Source organism: Palaemon carinicauda, chromosome 15 (assembly GCF_036898095.1).
Source record: "Palaemon carinicauda isolate YSFRI2023 chromosome 15, ASM3689809v2, whole genome shotgun sequence".
In the NCBI taxonomy this organism is placed as follows: Eukaryota; Metazoa; Arthropoda; class Malacostraca; order Decapoda; family Palaemonidae; genus Palaemon; species Palaemon carinicauda.
In genome coordinates, this window is record NC_090739.1 from 83,232,062 (window position 1) to 83,245,008 (window position 12,947).

Below are 12,947 nucleotides of genomic sequence, written 5' to 3' on the forward strand. Positions count from 1 at the left end.
AAGGACCTTCAGGGCTGCAGTTCCCCACTATGACTCATCAACAGCATGGGAGGATGGGCAGCCTCAGGAAACCCGTAAGGTTAAGTGACAGAAGGTGATGGTACATAAGTACAAATCTACCAGCCATGGCCGACAGTCAAGGTAGAGTTAGCCTAAGCAGAGACTGATAAAATGCACACATGCAGAAAATAGTAAAAGGGGGGACCTCATAACCATACCACAATTGTAAAAGAATATTGTAAATTACATTCTTACAATACTATGACAAAATAACTAAGCATTTCTGAGCAATTTGGATACATGAGCCACCGACGCCAACCATACGACAGCCGCGGGCAACAAAAAGCATGCACATCATAAAAATATCGGGGTGGAGACGTAAAATTCTTCAACACAAAAGGAAATGGTACACAACTTAGTCGATGAGGAAGAAGCAGAAGAGTCCATGATCGCAAAATCACTCAAATAAGTTACAGAAACATGCAGAAAAACTCCAAAGAACTGTCAAGATGGCGCTACTAAGGAATGAAAAACCAGGGAACGTGTTCGTAGTACCTCACTTAGATTGGAAGTTGTAATGGCTCTCTTGCTCATGGATCTAATCTGATCCCTTATCCTTAAGAGACAAGGTTAACTTTCTTCGGCGAAGGATAGCCGTGGCTAGTTTTAAATACATCCCTGTTGTATACACGATATCTCTCGGGATATTCGCTCCAGGGGATAGAACCCTGTGATATTTCTTAGGTTAAATTCTCTGGTATATCACTTGCAGAAATGTCCCGTGTAGAAAGCTGCCTTTGGAGAACTTCCATCAGGATGACATGGCTCGACCACAAAAAGGAAAATGTGCGAACAACTACTGAACTGAAAAAGGAAATAATTCCCAAGCACGAAAACGAAATGTGTGTTTCGGATCTTGCTCTCAAATATTCTATGGCATAATCAACGATACTGACTATTCCAAAGAGTGAAAAAATAAGAAAGGGCACTAATGTTGCTCATTCCAGTAACATCATCCGACAGGCATTAGGTGTAAAAGCCGAAAAGACATCTTGTCTATCGCCTTAAAGCCAATCCGTCACCCCGCTGCCAGTGACTTCATCGAGATTTAGAGGTATTTCCTCCACACCCAAAGTTCTTGTTCCTCCACCAAGTTGCTCATCCACTTATATAACTGTTGGTAAACATGGATTGCTAAGATATACTGCCTAGCATGAAGTGGGAGATGATGAATGGAGAAGTATTGATTTAAAAGCTCAAGATACAGATGACTGGCATAATCTAACCGAGGCCCTTTGCATCAACGGGCTTAGGAGGAGATGAGATGAGAATGTTGCTAAAGGACTGACTACTTTAATGAGACAAAGGCCTCAGACAGTTAAGGAAGTGGAGTTGTTACTTATTTTAATAAATGAGAAATACTGATGAGGTGACAGCATTACAGTAGTGAGAAGTTTATCTGAGAAACGGCACTAGAAATCTATGCTAAGTGGGGAAATTCAAGTTTTTATTAAAACTCATCCTGATATCATAATAACCAATAGGGCTTTAAACCTCTTCAATTGTATTGTTATGTCTCATTACCATAAAATTCTACAAAACATGCAAAAGCAACAAACATTGGATCAATTTTTGATTAAAGAAAAACCTAACCCAAGCGACAGAAAAGGGAAAAACCCTGAACCTCAATTATCAGATGTTTTTATGAAAGGGGATTCCCACTCTCAGCAATAACTCCTCCCTTCCTTCCCACACCACCATTCAATTACGCCGTCATATCGCAACTAAAAAAGGCAAGTTTTCTCATGCTAAAATTACTTCTGTTTTTATTTTTATTGAGAGTTGTATGCGATTTTGTATTTACTGTGCGTAAAAACTACATAACCCCATCACTTTTTTTATGGTAACATGTCATGTTACTAGCAAATCAACATTATTTGTAAGGGGAAATAATGATTTGGTATTCCACCATCTTTTCGAAATGGATTAAGGTCGAATACCGAGGTAGTATACATAATATTCGATATTAGATGATTTAATTAATCGTAATAAAGTAATGACCTAACATATCATGCAAAAACATAAAAAATAAATACCTTGCAGGAAAACTCGAAGAGTTCCCAAGTTAAAAGATCCTTCAGATGTGTCACTTAAGTAAAACCAAAATCTGATGAAACATATTGAATTTGATGGTGGATACATAAAAACAGGACCAATTGCTGCTAACTTCCCTGGTTCTGTTGAATCACCTACATAGATATAATATCCTGGAAAATTCAAGCTTATTTTAGAAATAAAGTGAAATGGAATGTTTGTAGACTTTTATCTCAAATAGGTAACTGTAGATACGTGAAAGACTTCATGGATGTCTAGTAATAGTTTACTCATATTTATATTATTGTGTCTATGTTCTTGTACAATTAATGTAACTCCCTAATACATTACTATGTCTAGAGTAATCACGTCTCTTACCTGTAATACGTTTTGCAACACTTACCTGATTTTTAAAAAAATTTTTATTTACTCACTCACCTGATGTTCATATTGCCTTTGTCTTCAGAAGCTTGGAATGTTGACATTACCCATTAAAGTTAAGTAATTTCCTGTTTTCTTTTTTCCAATATACTTATGGGTTTAGTAAAGTAATAAGACATACCAGTATAAAAAAACAATAACATGCTGCACATTGTATCACCCTTCAGTATCAAAATCAAAATAATTCCCTATCCTCTAGACATCACTAGTTAGTGAGGGAGGAGGGTTGGCATGTATTGTATATGAAAACTTGGGGAGTAAAAAATCAATTTCAACATTAAAATTACATTTATTTCTATAATCTCTCCTGATGTTCATACTGCTAACCCCAACAAGCAAAGGAGAGATAGGGCATTTAGTTTCCCACAATCAATTAATTAACATCCTAGACTTATAGTCTAATAATTAGTGACAGCCTTGTTAATGGCTTCAAGGGCAGAGAGTAGATTGTAATCCATAACTAAGTTGCCAATAGATCCATCTTGCCAAACAGAAGGTTTTAACACTACACGGAAACTGGAATTACCAATCCTACTTTGAATTTGGTATAAAAATTAATTGATCCCGCCCAAATGAACTATGTATCTCTACTAACTTATTTGCATATCTTTAAAAAGAAACGGTTATTACCAACACTACTTTGAATTTAGGATAAAAATTTATCGATCTCACCCAAATGAACTATGTATCTCGAATAACTTATTTGGAAAACTTTAAATACTCTGTCTGGAAGACTAATCTTTATTTTCATCTTTCTAATAATATATTTCAAAGACCTTCCTAACTCTTTTTTATTGTTTACTTACTACTTCCTGGAACTGATTCAAATTTGTTTAAAAGAAACTTGTCCATACAAGTGAGGTACTAATACCTACATTTACCCTGGAAGAGAAAAAACATGTGGTGAGCTAATGGCCGAGCTTGTAAGTAAATAATGCATAAAGCCATTTAACCACTGTGTCTCTTATACAGATTGATTAAAAAAACATTTGGTTTAAGGAATCATGCAATTTACCAAGCCATTCATATAACATAGAGATTTTAAAAGAGCTTTTAATTCATCACGAAGAATGACATAAGATACTGACAACCAGCTTGACACATAAGGGGCAGGTGGATGCGTAGAGGCATTTGTTATTGTTGTTAGACGCTGGTAAGTCTTATCACTTTACAGTATTATTATTACTACTTGCTAAGCTACAACCCTAGTTGGAAAAGCAGGATGATATAAGCTCCATCAGGGGAAACAAAGAAAAATAAAATATTCTATGAACAGTAATAACATAAAACAAATATTTCCTATGTAAACTATAAAAACAAGAGGAAGAGAAATGAGATAAAATAGTGTGCCCGAGTGTACCCTCAAGCAAAAGAACTCTAACCCAAGACAGTTAAAGATCATGGTACAGAGGCTATGGCACTACCCAAGACTAGAGAACAATGATTTAAATTTGGAGTATACTTCTCCTAGAAGAGCTGCTTACCATAGCTAAAGAGACTCTTCTACCCTTACCAAAATGAAAGTGGCCACTCAATAATTACAGTGCATTAGTTAACCCCTTGGTGAAGAATAATTGCTTGGTAATCTCAGTGTTGTCAGGTGTATGAGGATTGAGGAGAATATTCAAAGAATAGGCCAGACTATTCGGTGTGTAGGCAAAGGGAAAACGAACCATAAACAGAGAGAAGGATCCAATGTAGTACTGTCTGGCCAGTCAAAGGACCCCATAACTCTCTAGTGAAAGTATCTCAACGGGTGGCTGGTATGAGAGTATGAGAGGCATTCGAGTATTGGAAGGAAAGAAAATAGGGAATTTCTTTATTTCAAGGGATATGTTGATATTCCAAGCTTTCGGAGACAAAACCAATATGAGCCGTAGGGAAGATTTATTAAAAAAAAGAAAAAAAGATTGCTGATCTGGTAACATTATGACATTGTCGTCACCATGACTTTCCTGGCTATTGCCAGGAAAGCCCAATTTTGTATCATCCCTGTTGTAAAGCATTTCCATAATAAAAACCTATATGTATTTAAGAGGTTGGTGTTTCCTTCTCTCTTACAGTAGAGCCTCAAGAGTACACTATCCCAATATACATAGCTCAGTGGGAAATACAGTAACTACTAAAAAAAACATGTTATTAAGGTATATATAGTTCATAAATTTATCATTCTAAATAATTTTTTAAAAATATAGGTAATTACACACCTCCTTCTCCTAATGTATGATCTTCAAAAGGTCCAACTATTGTATCATTTGTTCGATTTGCCCGATTCCAATTAATGTCGTCATTATCAAACTGCTTCCACTCACATAATTGCAACCAGTCTTCATGGTCAAAATTGCAATCCCCCTAATAGGTGATAGACGAGTATTACAAAGAATACCATGATAACAAAGCTTAAGCAAATTTTTTGTTGTTGAAAAAATATAAATGTATAGAAGCTGATTCCTCTGCAAGACAAGTGTTAAATCCAAAACATAGAATCCTTTAACTGACAGAGTTTAATACCTAACAGGAAAGATCAGAACAATCTTCATATTCTACTAATCTGATTTTGTACAGCAATGACAAATTCTTGTTCAACAACATACATTATACAAGTTTTTGGAAATTGTTACTGGTCATGAAAAAATAAATTAATTGATAAAACATATAACAGTGTACTTTTGCCAGTCTTTAATGATAAAAATGATGTAATCACACTGTCACTTCTATCAGTCTTTAATGATACAAATTATATAATTAAGCAATGAGATCACCAAATAAGAAAACCTTACCAATTCAAAAGACTAGAGAGAAAGATTGATGAAAAATTGAAAGATGAACAAGCCGGATTTAGAAAAGGTAGAAGTTGTACTGACCAAATTTTAATCTTGAGACAAGAACGACTAAGCAAAACAGTAACAGAAGCGAGACTGTATGAATGAAGGACACTTTTCCATAAACAAAGAAAGTTGATATTTAAAGACTATCAACATCATTACAAACCCTAGAGAATTTGCTACTACCCTAAGTGCTAACATCCCCATTACTATAACTAAATCTACAAACCTCACCTCCTCTGGATTCTACCGTAATTTGGAATCGCCTTTTCTTTTACATTTAAAGTACGTCTCACAAACATGTTTAGACACTAGCTTGACATTCTTCCTGGTAACTTAGCAAACTCTGAACATCTATGTCACATTACTGCCCTCAACAAATAAAATGAGAATCCTTATCCTCGAACAATAATCTCTGAAAATTTAACAAACATGACAAATTCGTTAGGTAATTTGTATTTTTCCTAACTATACAAACCTTAGCTATTTAATATGGGTATTACTTTCAGCTACGCCGAAAGTAATACCCATATTAAATAGCGTGGCTTTTATTTCAGTTACGGAACAAATTAATTTTAAAACCAGTAAAAGACCCCATGAATACACTAAAGCTAACTAATACTAGAAAAAACTAGGCAGGATACTCAATCTGCAAAAGATTGGAGCAAATGATAAAGGTTGCTGCATGCTTCATGATCGAGTAGTAGGTTGGCCAGGGCACCAGCTACCCATTGAGATACTACCTCTAAAGAGTTATTAGGTTCTTTGACTGACCAGAAAGTACTACAATGGATCTTTCTCTCTGGTTAGGGATCATTTTTCATTTTGTCTAAACATACACTGAATAGTCTAGCCTATTCTTTTCACATTTTCCTGTCCTCAAACACTTGACACCACTGAGATCACCAAACAATTCTTAACAACTGCAATGCAATTGTTCAGTGGCTATTTTCCTCTTGGTAAGGGTAGAAGAGATTCTTTAGCTATGATAAGTAGCTCTTCTATAAGGACACTCCAAAATCACACCATTGTTCTCTAGTCTTGGGTAGTGTCATAAGCCTCTGCACCATGGTCTTCCACTGTCTTGGGGTAGGGTTCTTTTGCTTGAGGGTATACTAGGGCACACTATTTTATCTAATTTCTCTTACTCTTGTTTGTTTTAAGCTTTTATATTTTACATATGAAAGATATATCTCTATGTTGTTACTGCTCTTAAAATATTTTTTTGGGCTCAAGCCATGGCGTCCTGATGGAAGGTTCCTTTTTGGTAGCTTCCTTGGGTATAAGACTACTAAGATATTCCCAGAGAATTTAACCACAGGTTATCACAGAATTCTAACTTCTGGAGCGAGTATCTCAAAGGTTTCCCTTTAAGACATCGTATATCAACAGGGGACGCATGTCTGAACGCGCCACATAGCTATCTTCACCCCGAACAGAGTTAATGCTTCGGTGTGTAAGGGTTGAGAATAGCTGGGAGCCGCTCCACAGCCAATCTCACTCGTGGCTACTACTGATACTCGAGACGTAAACAAACGGGCGCCATTGCTCAAATGACGTCACGCCCGTCTTCATCCTTTGTTTAGTAGCTGCCCTACTTAGACGGATTTTCCCTGTGTTACCTTTATCGTTTTGCATCTACGCTATGTCGCTACCTTCGGCCTCGCCTTCTTCTGGAAAGTTGAGTACAAGGTTCCAGTATTGTTTAGTTAAGCTCTGACCGTAAAGTAAATATTACTTTCCGAGATAATTGCTGTTTTGTGGCAGAGCTGTGCCTCTACCGGACCCGCCATTTTATGGCGTCGTTGTTGTTATGCATGCCTTATTTAGTTAGCCACAACAACGCTTCCGGCCTTATTTACTAATCGAATACATTAGTTTATTTAGTCTTCATAGCTAGGAACTTTTATATCGTGTTTCGACGCTTTTTATCGGTCATCGATTGACCTCATACCAGTCGGCTACTATAGCCCCCAGGCCAGAGAGCCTACATATAAGTGTTCATGCATGATTTATTAGTGATCCTAGGCTAAGTTATGAAGATAGTGGCATTATTTTACAATACTTTTGACCGTGATGCAAATGTTTTTCGCCTTCAGGGACCATATAGGGGATAGGTTAGTTAGTGACTCTTTCTAACCTAACCTACTTGTAGGACCCCTATATGCTTCCTTCATCCCCTGCCTTGGCATTCCCTCTAATTAGCCTTGATTCCTTTTCTGAGTAAAGGGATCAAATGTCTAATAGAGTATATATCGCCTCTCAGTCCTCCCTAAGGGAATGAACCCCCCTTAGGGTTGCGTCCGAGAGTGAGGTTAGGCTAGCCCTACCTCTATGGCTAGGATTGTCTATGACTTTCCTGCGATAGCGATATGTCTTCTTCCTTTCCTAGTTCAGGACTTTTAGCCCTGCTCTAGGTTGGGTTAGGAAGGTTTCTCTGTTCCATGCTGAAACTGTACTCATGCACCGTTTTAGCCGATCTGCCTTATCTTAGGTTAGGGAGTGTCCTCCCTTTCCCTAGTGGCCGCTCTGGTACAGAAACCCCTCCTTGGAAGACTTCTCTCTTCCCCCTTCCCCACCTATCTCTTGTATAGCCTAGCCTATGCTTAGGTTAGTCTATACCCATCTGTCCCCTGTCCTACAACTCCTCCTTAGGGTGGAGTAGTAGGGCTACCCGAGCTTCCATGTGCAGTCCGCTCTGGTACATATACCTTCATAGTGTCCTATGGGGTTAGTTGCTAGAATTGTTCTGCATATGGGAGTCTCCCCCCCCTTTGGGTGTCCCCTAGCCCTCCCTTGGGCTACCTAGCTCCCGGTCCTCAGTGACCCCTGCTCCTGGATGTTAGAGCCTGCCTCTATCATCGGTACACCCTCTCAGGGGAGGGGGGGATGTCCGGAGTCCATGACGGAACTTCCTGCATTCCTTCCCTCCCCCCTGTCTCTCTCCCTATCCGGGTGCTGGTCTCTTGCCGCCTCTACTGTCGGCAATACCTGCCTCCTACCTTGGTGACTCTCCCTAACCTTGCCGCCAGCCCCCCGTGTGCCGGGGGACTGCCGACTGCCGACTGCCGCCGGCTACTACCGGTGACTCTCCTTCCTCCTAGCTTGTCGTCCGCTCGCCGGTCGGCCGCCGGAGTGCCGGCATCTACTGCCGGCAATCCGGTTCCGCTTTAACCATCCTTATCCCAGTCACCAAACCGGCATCCTCCGACTGCCGGAGCCGCCGCTCCCCTGCCGGCGTGCCGCCGTTGTACCGGCGGCCGCCAACCTGGTATATGATTGACTTTAAACATTGTCTGTCCTAATGCCAGAAACTCTGCTGGAGCGAACTCCGGCATGCCGGCGGCTTGCCGGAAACCCCCGGAGGCGTCAAGAATACTTGCACCCCCTTCTTCTAGCTATCATATGACAATGATAGCCCTATACCGCAAACAGATAGGCTGTTTCTACTATTAAGATCAGTACCTTGGTACTGTTCTGTTAGTGATCATGCTGTCTCTTTGCATTCTTCTAAATTCCAGCATGCTGCGTGCATCTTAGCGCGGCTGGTTGCCGGAAGCAGTTACCTTAAAAGGAGGCCTTCTAGCCCCTAGCTTGGGACCGAATGATCTCGGTCCCAATCTTACCCTTGGGTTTTTTCCACGGAATTCCATTGCCCTATGGAACTCTAAGGAACTCTATCCGGTGCCTTCGGTCGCTCGGATTATCCAAGGACCAAGCTTACGGTAACCAGCCGGGCGAGATGCATGGAGTATGTTCTCCTTTACTATTTCAATCTCTATGCATCACACCCTTCATTAAGTTAAAATTAATAATTAATATTAACTTAGTTTAAGAGCCATTCTTATGACTCCCCCATACTCATTTTCTCTTTCTTCCACAGGAGGAGCAGATGAAGTGTGATTTCGCCTTCTGCGCTGTGAAACGCCCGCAGTTTTACGGGCATACGGCTTGCAGGACTCACGCCCCTTGTGCAGACAAGAAAGGGGATCTGAAGTTTTGGAATCCACTGAACTGTACGGTCTGTCAGGCTCACCTAGTTGAAGCCTTCCATAACCCTCCCTCAGCGGAGGTCAGAGACATTTCTCGTGAAAAGCTACGCAAGTGGGTGCGTGGCTTCCAGAAAAATGCCACCGGACCTTACCTGGCCACCGAAGAATTGAGGTCACTTTTGTTCCCTAAGGCCTCCCCTGATTCAGTGATACCCAAAGACGTGATCCCCACTGTCCAAATTACAGTGGAACCTGATGTAGTCATGGCTCAGTCCATGCACGAGTGCCGCTTGGATTCCGAAGATGACGAACAGATATCGGATGTCTCGGAAGACACGGAGAAAACGCTTATGGCTTAAGGAGCCGAAGATGAAGAAGACAAGGTGGAATACGCCGAGTCGGAGCAAGAGGTTGCTCCTCCTTCCATACCCGCTCCTACTCCTACACCGTCGGAAATGTCTATTCCGTCTACCTCCTCGACCCCGGATCCTTCTTCTTCTACTCAAGAAATGATCCGACTGATTAGAGCCGTCATGGACGACAGGTTGAAGGAGAACCAGGAGTTCATCAGGTCCATGATGGGATCCAGAGAACCGAAGAGGATTTCGGTTAAGGATCTCCCCGCTTGCTCACATGCCAACCCGTGGAGGTATGCTGAGCATATGGTTATCGCGACCGGCAGGATCTTCGTCAGTGATAAGATCGGCACGGTCCCTTTGGAAGACGTGGAGTTCTTCCCAAACTTTGAGGCCTACCCGGACTGTTACGTCCGTCTTCGTTCCGAACCTGCCTCGAAGGAAGAGACCGAACCTAAGGAAGAGATAGTGTTCGATCTCGCAAAGGCCCAGGCTATGCTAGCCGCCGCATTCAAGAGTAGAGGCTTTACCTGCTCTAAGCTTCCGGCCCTGAGCAAGAAGCACCCTACTTATGTCGCACCTGAAAGTGCGGTTCTTCCATTCTTGGAAAAGGCCTTAGCTGCATGCCTTAAAGCTGCGGATGAAGGGAAAGCCTGCCCTGCATTGGAGGAGTGCAGACCCTTCTCCATAGTTACTCCCCCTGACGCTCGACACTGGAAAGATGTCCAGCATACTTTCGTCGTGGGAAGGCTCGATCCTGACGTCGCCGGACGTCAGTTTAATGAAGACCTCCCTAAGCTCAACGATCACCTCCTTCGTCGGGAACAAGATACGAAGGAGAGGCTCGCAGCATCCCTATCTCATCAAGTCCAACTCGAAGTTATGGCCTGTGACACCAGAGTACCAGACCACTACATGGTACTCTCCAAATCCCACTTGATGACCGTAATGAAGGACTTGTACCACTTCATAAAGGCTCGAAGAGCCTGTCGTGAATTCGTGTTTGCAGGTGCCACCGTGAAACACGAACCCCGGAGGCTGATTTCCTCCAACATCTAGGGAAAACACCTCTTTCCTTCTGACCTTGTGAAGGAAATCACCGACAGAGCCGCCACGGAGAATAGGAACCTTCTCCACAAGTGGGGCATGTCCAGGAAAAGGAAACCCTCTCAGGACGACAGACCTCAACCTAAGAGGAAATCCCAAAAACAGAAACCCCAGCAACGTCAACAAAGACGTCAGTTTCCGGGACCCGCTACCTCCCAAGTGGTTGCCCAACCACAACAGACCTTTCAATTGGTCCCCCAACCGGTGTTGTCACAGTCACCGGTCTTCACCCCTGCTTTCGAGCAACAGTCAACTACCTTTCGTGCCAAAGGTAGAGGCTCATACAGGGGTGCAAGCAAAGACGCCTCTCGCCGTCCCTCCAGAGGCAGAGGAGGAAAGGGAGCTAGCGGCCGAGGCAGCAAGCCCTCGGGACACCAGAAGCAATGAAGTGCTTCCGGTGGGAGGAAGACTCCGCCAATTCCAGGATCGTTGGACCTTCGATCCCTGGGCACACAGCATCATCAAGAAGGGTCTAGGCTGGAGTTGGACTCAACCACCCCCAATCTTCCAGCAATTCTTCCAACAATCAACCCCCCTTCTGGAAGAATACGTCCTAGATCTCTTGAACAAGAAGGTGATAAGGAAGGTAAAGTCCACCAGGTTCCAAGGGAGACTGTTTTGTGTTCCCAAGAAAGACTCAGACAAACTCAGAGTCATTCTGGACTTATCCCCCCTCAACAAGTTCATAGCGAACGACAAGTTCAAGATGCTGACGCTTCAACAAATAAGGACCCTTCTGCCTCGAGGTTCCTACACGGTCTCCATAGACCTGGCGGATGCCTACTGGCACGTTCCAATGAACCATCACGCTTCCTCCTACCTAGGATTTCGACTCCAAAGGAAAAGCTACGCCTTCCGGGCCATGCCCTTCGGCCTCAACGTGGCCCCTCGGATCTTCACAAAACTGGCGGATGCCATAGTACAACAACTCCGCCTACGAAACGTCCAGGTGATGGCTTACCTCGACGACTGGCTAGTCTGGGCTCCATCGCCCGAAGATTGTGCAAAATCTTGCAACGAAGTCAACCAGTACCTAGAACACCTGGGATTCAAGATCAACGAGAAAAAATCTCGCCTCTCTCCAGCTCAGAAGTTCCAGTGGTTGGGAATCCACTGGAACCTTCAGTCACACCGCCTTTCCATCCCCCAGAAGAAAAGGAAGGAAATAGCAGGGTCTGTCAAGCGACTGCTGAAATCCAAACGCATTTCAAGACGCCAGCAGGAACGAGTTCTAGGCTCTCTACAGTTCGCCTCAGTGACAAACCCAGTGCTTCGCGCACAGCTAAAGGATGCCGCGGGAGTCTGGAGACGTTCGGCATCCATCGCTCGAAGAGACCTCAAGAGACGGCTTCCAAACAGACTGCGACTTCTCCTAAAGCCGTGGTCAGAAGAAAAGGCCCTGAAAAGGTCCATTCCTCTCCAACACCCTCCTCCATCACTCAACATCCACACGGACGCTTCGCTGGAGGGTTGGGGAGGTCACTCCCACCAAATACAGGCTCAAGGCACCTGGTCTCCCCTGTTCAAGACGTTCCACATAAACATCTTGGAGGCCATGGCGGTCCTTCTAACTCTGAAGAAGTTATCCCCGCCGCCCTCGATCCACATCCGTCTAACCCTAGACAACTCGGTGGTAGTTCGTTGTCTCAATCGCCAAGGCTCAAGATCGCCCCAGATAAATCAGGTGCTTCTCCCAATCTTCCGTCTGGCAGAGAAGAAGAAGTGGCACCTGTCTGCAGTTCACCTACAAGGATTCTGCAACGTGACAGCGGATGCTCTATCTCGGACAAACCCGATAGAGTCGGAATGGTCTCTAGACGCAAGATCGTTCTCCTTCATCTCTCACCAAGTCCCAGAACTTCAGATAGATCTCTTTGCAACGAGCGACAACAATCAACTTCCTCGGTATGTGGCCCCGTACGAGGACCCCAAAGCAGAAGCAGTGGATGCCATGTCACTGGACTGGAACAGATGGTCCAAGATCTACCTGTTCCCCCCCACCAACCTTCTGTTGAAAGTCCTCTCCAAACTGAGAACCTTCAAAGGGACAGCGGCCCTAGTGGCTCCCAAGTGGCCTCGGAGCAACTGGTACCCCCTGGTCCTGGAGCTGCAGCCCAAGCTGATCCCTCTCC

General features: G+C 43.3%; 1 protein-coding gene across 1 annotated transcript in view; it reads right to left on the minus strand.

Moving 5' to 3' along the window:
- The window catches only part of LOC137654687 (MAM and LDL-receptor class A domain-containing protein 1-like), a 53,285-nt gene that overhangs the window by 10,755 nt on the left and 29,583 nt on the right, over positions 1–12,947 (minus strand). The window contains exons 15-16 of the mRNA XM_068388563.1: positions 4,743–4,887; positions 2,097–2,267 (exon numbers count right to left, since the gene is read on the minus strand). Coding sequence (XP_068244664.1) covers positions 2,097–2,267; positions 4,743–4,887 — 316 coding nt within the window. The remainder of the gene's footprint in view (positions 1–2,096; positions 2,268–4,742; positions 4,888–12,947) is intronic.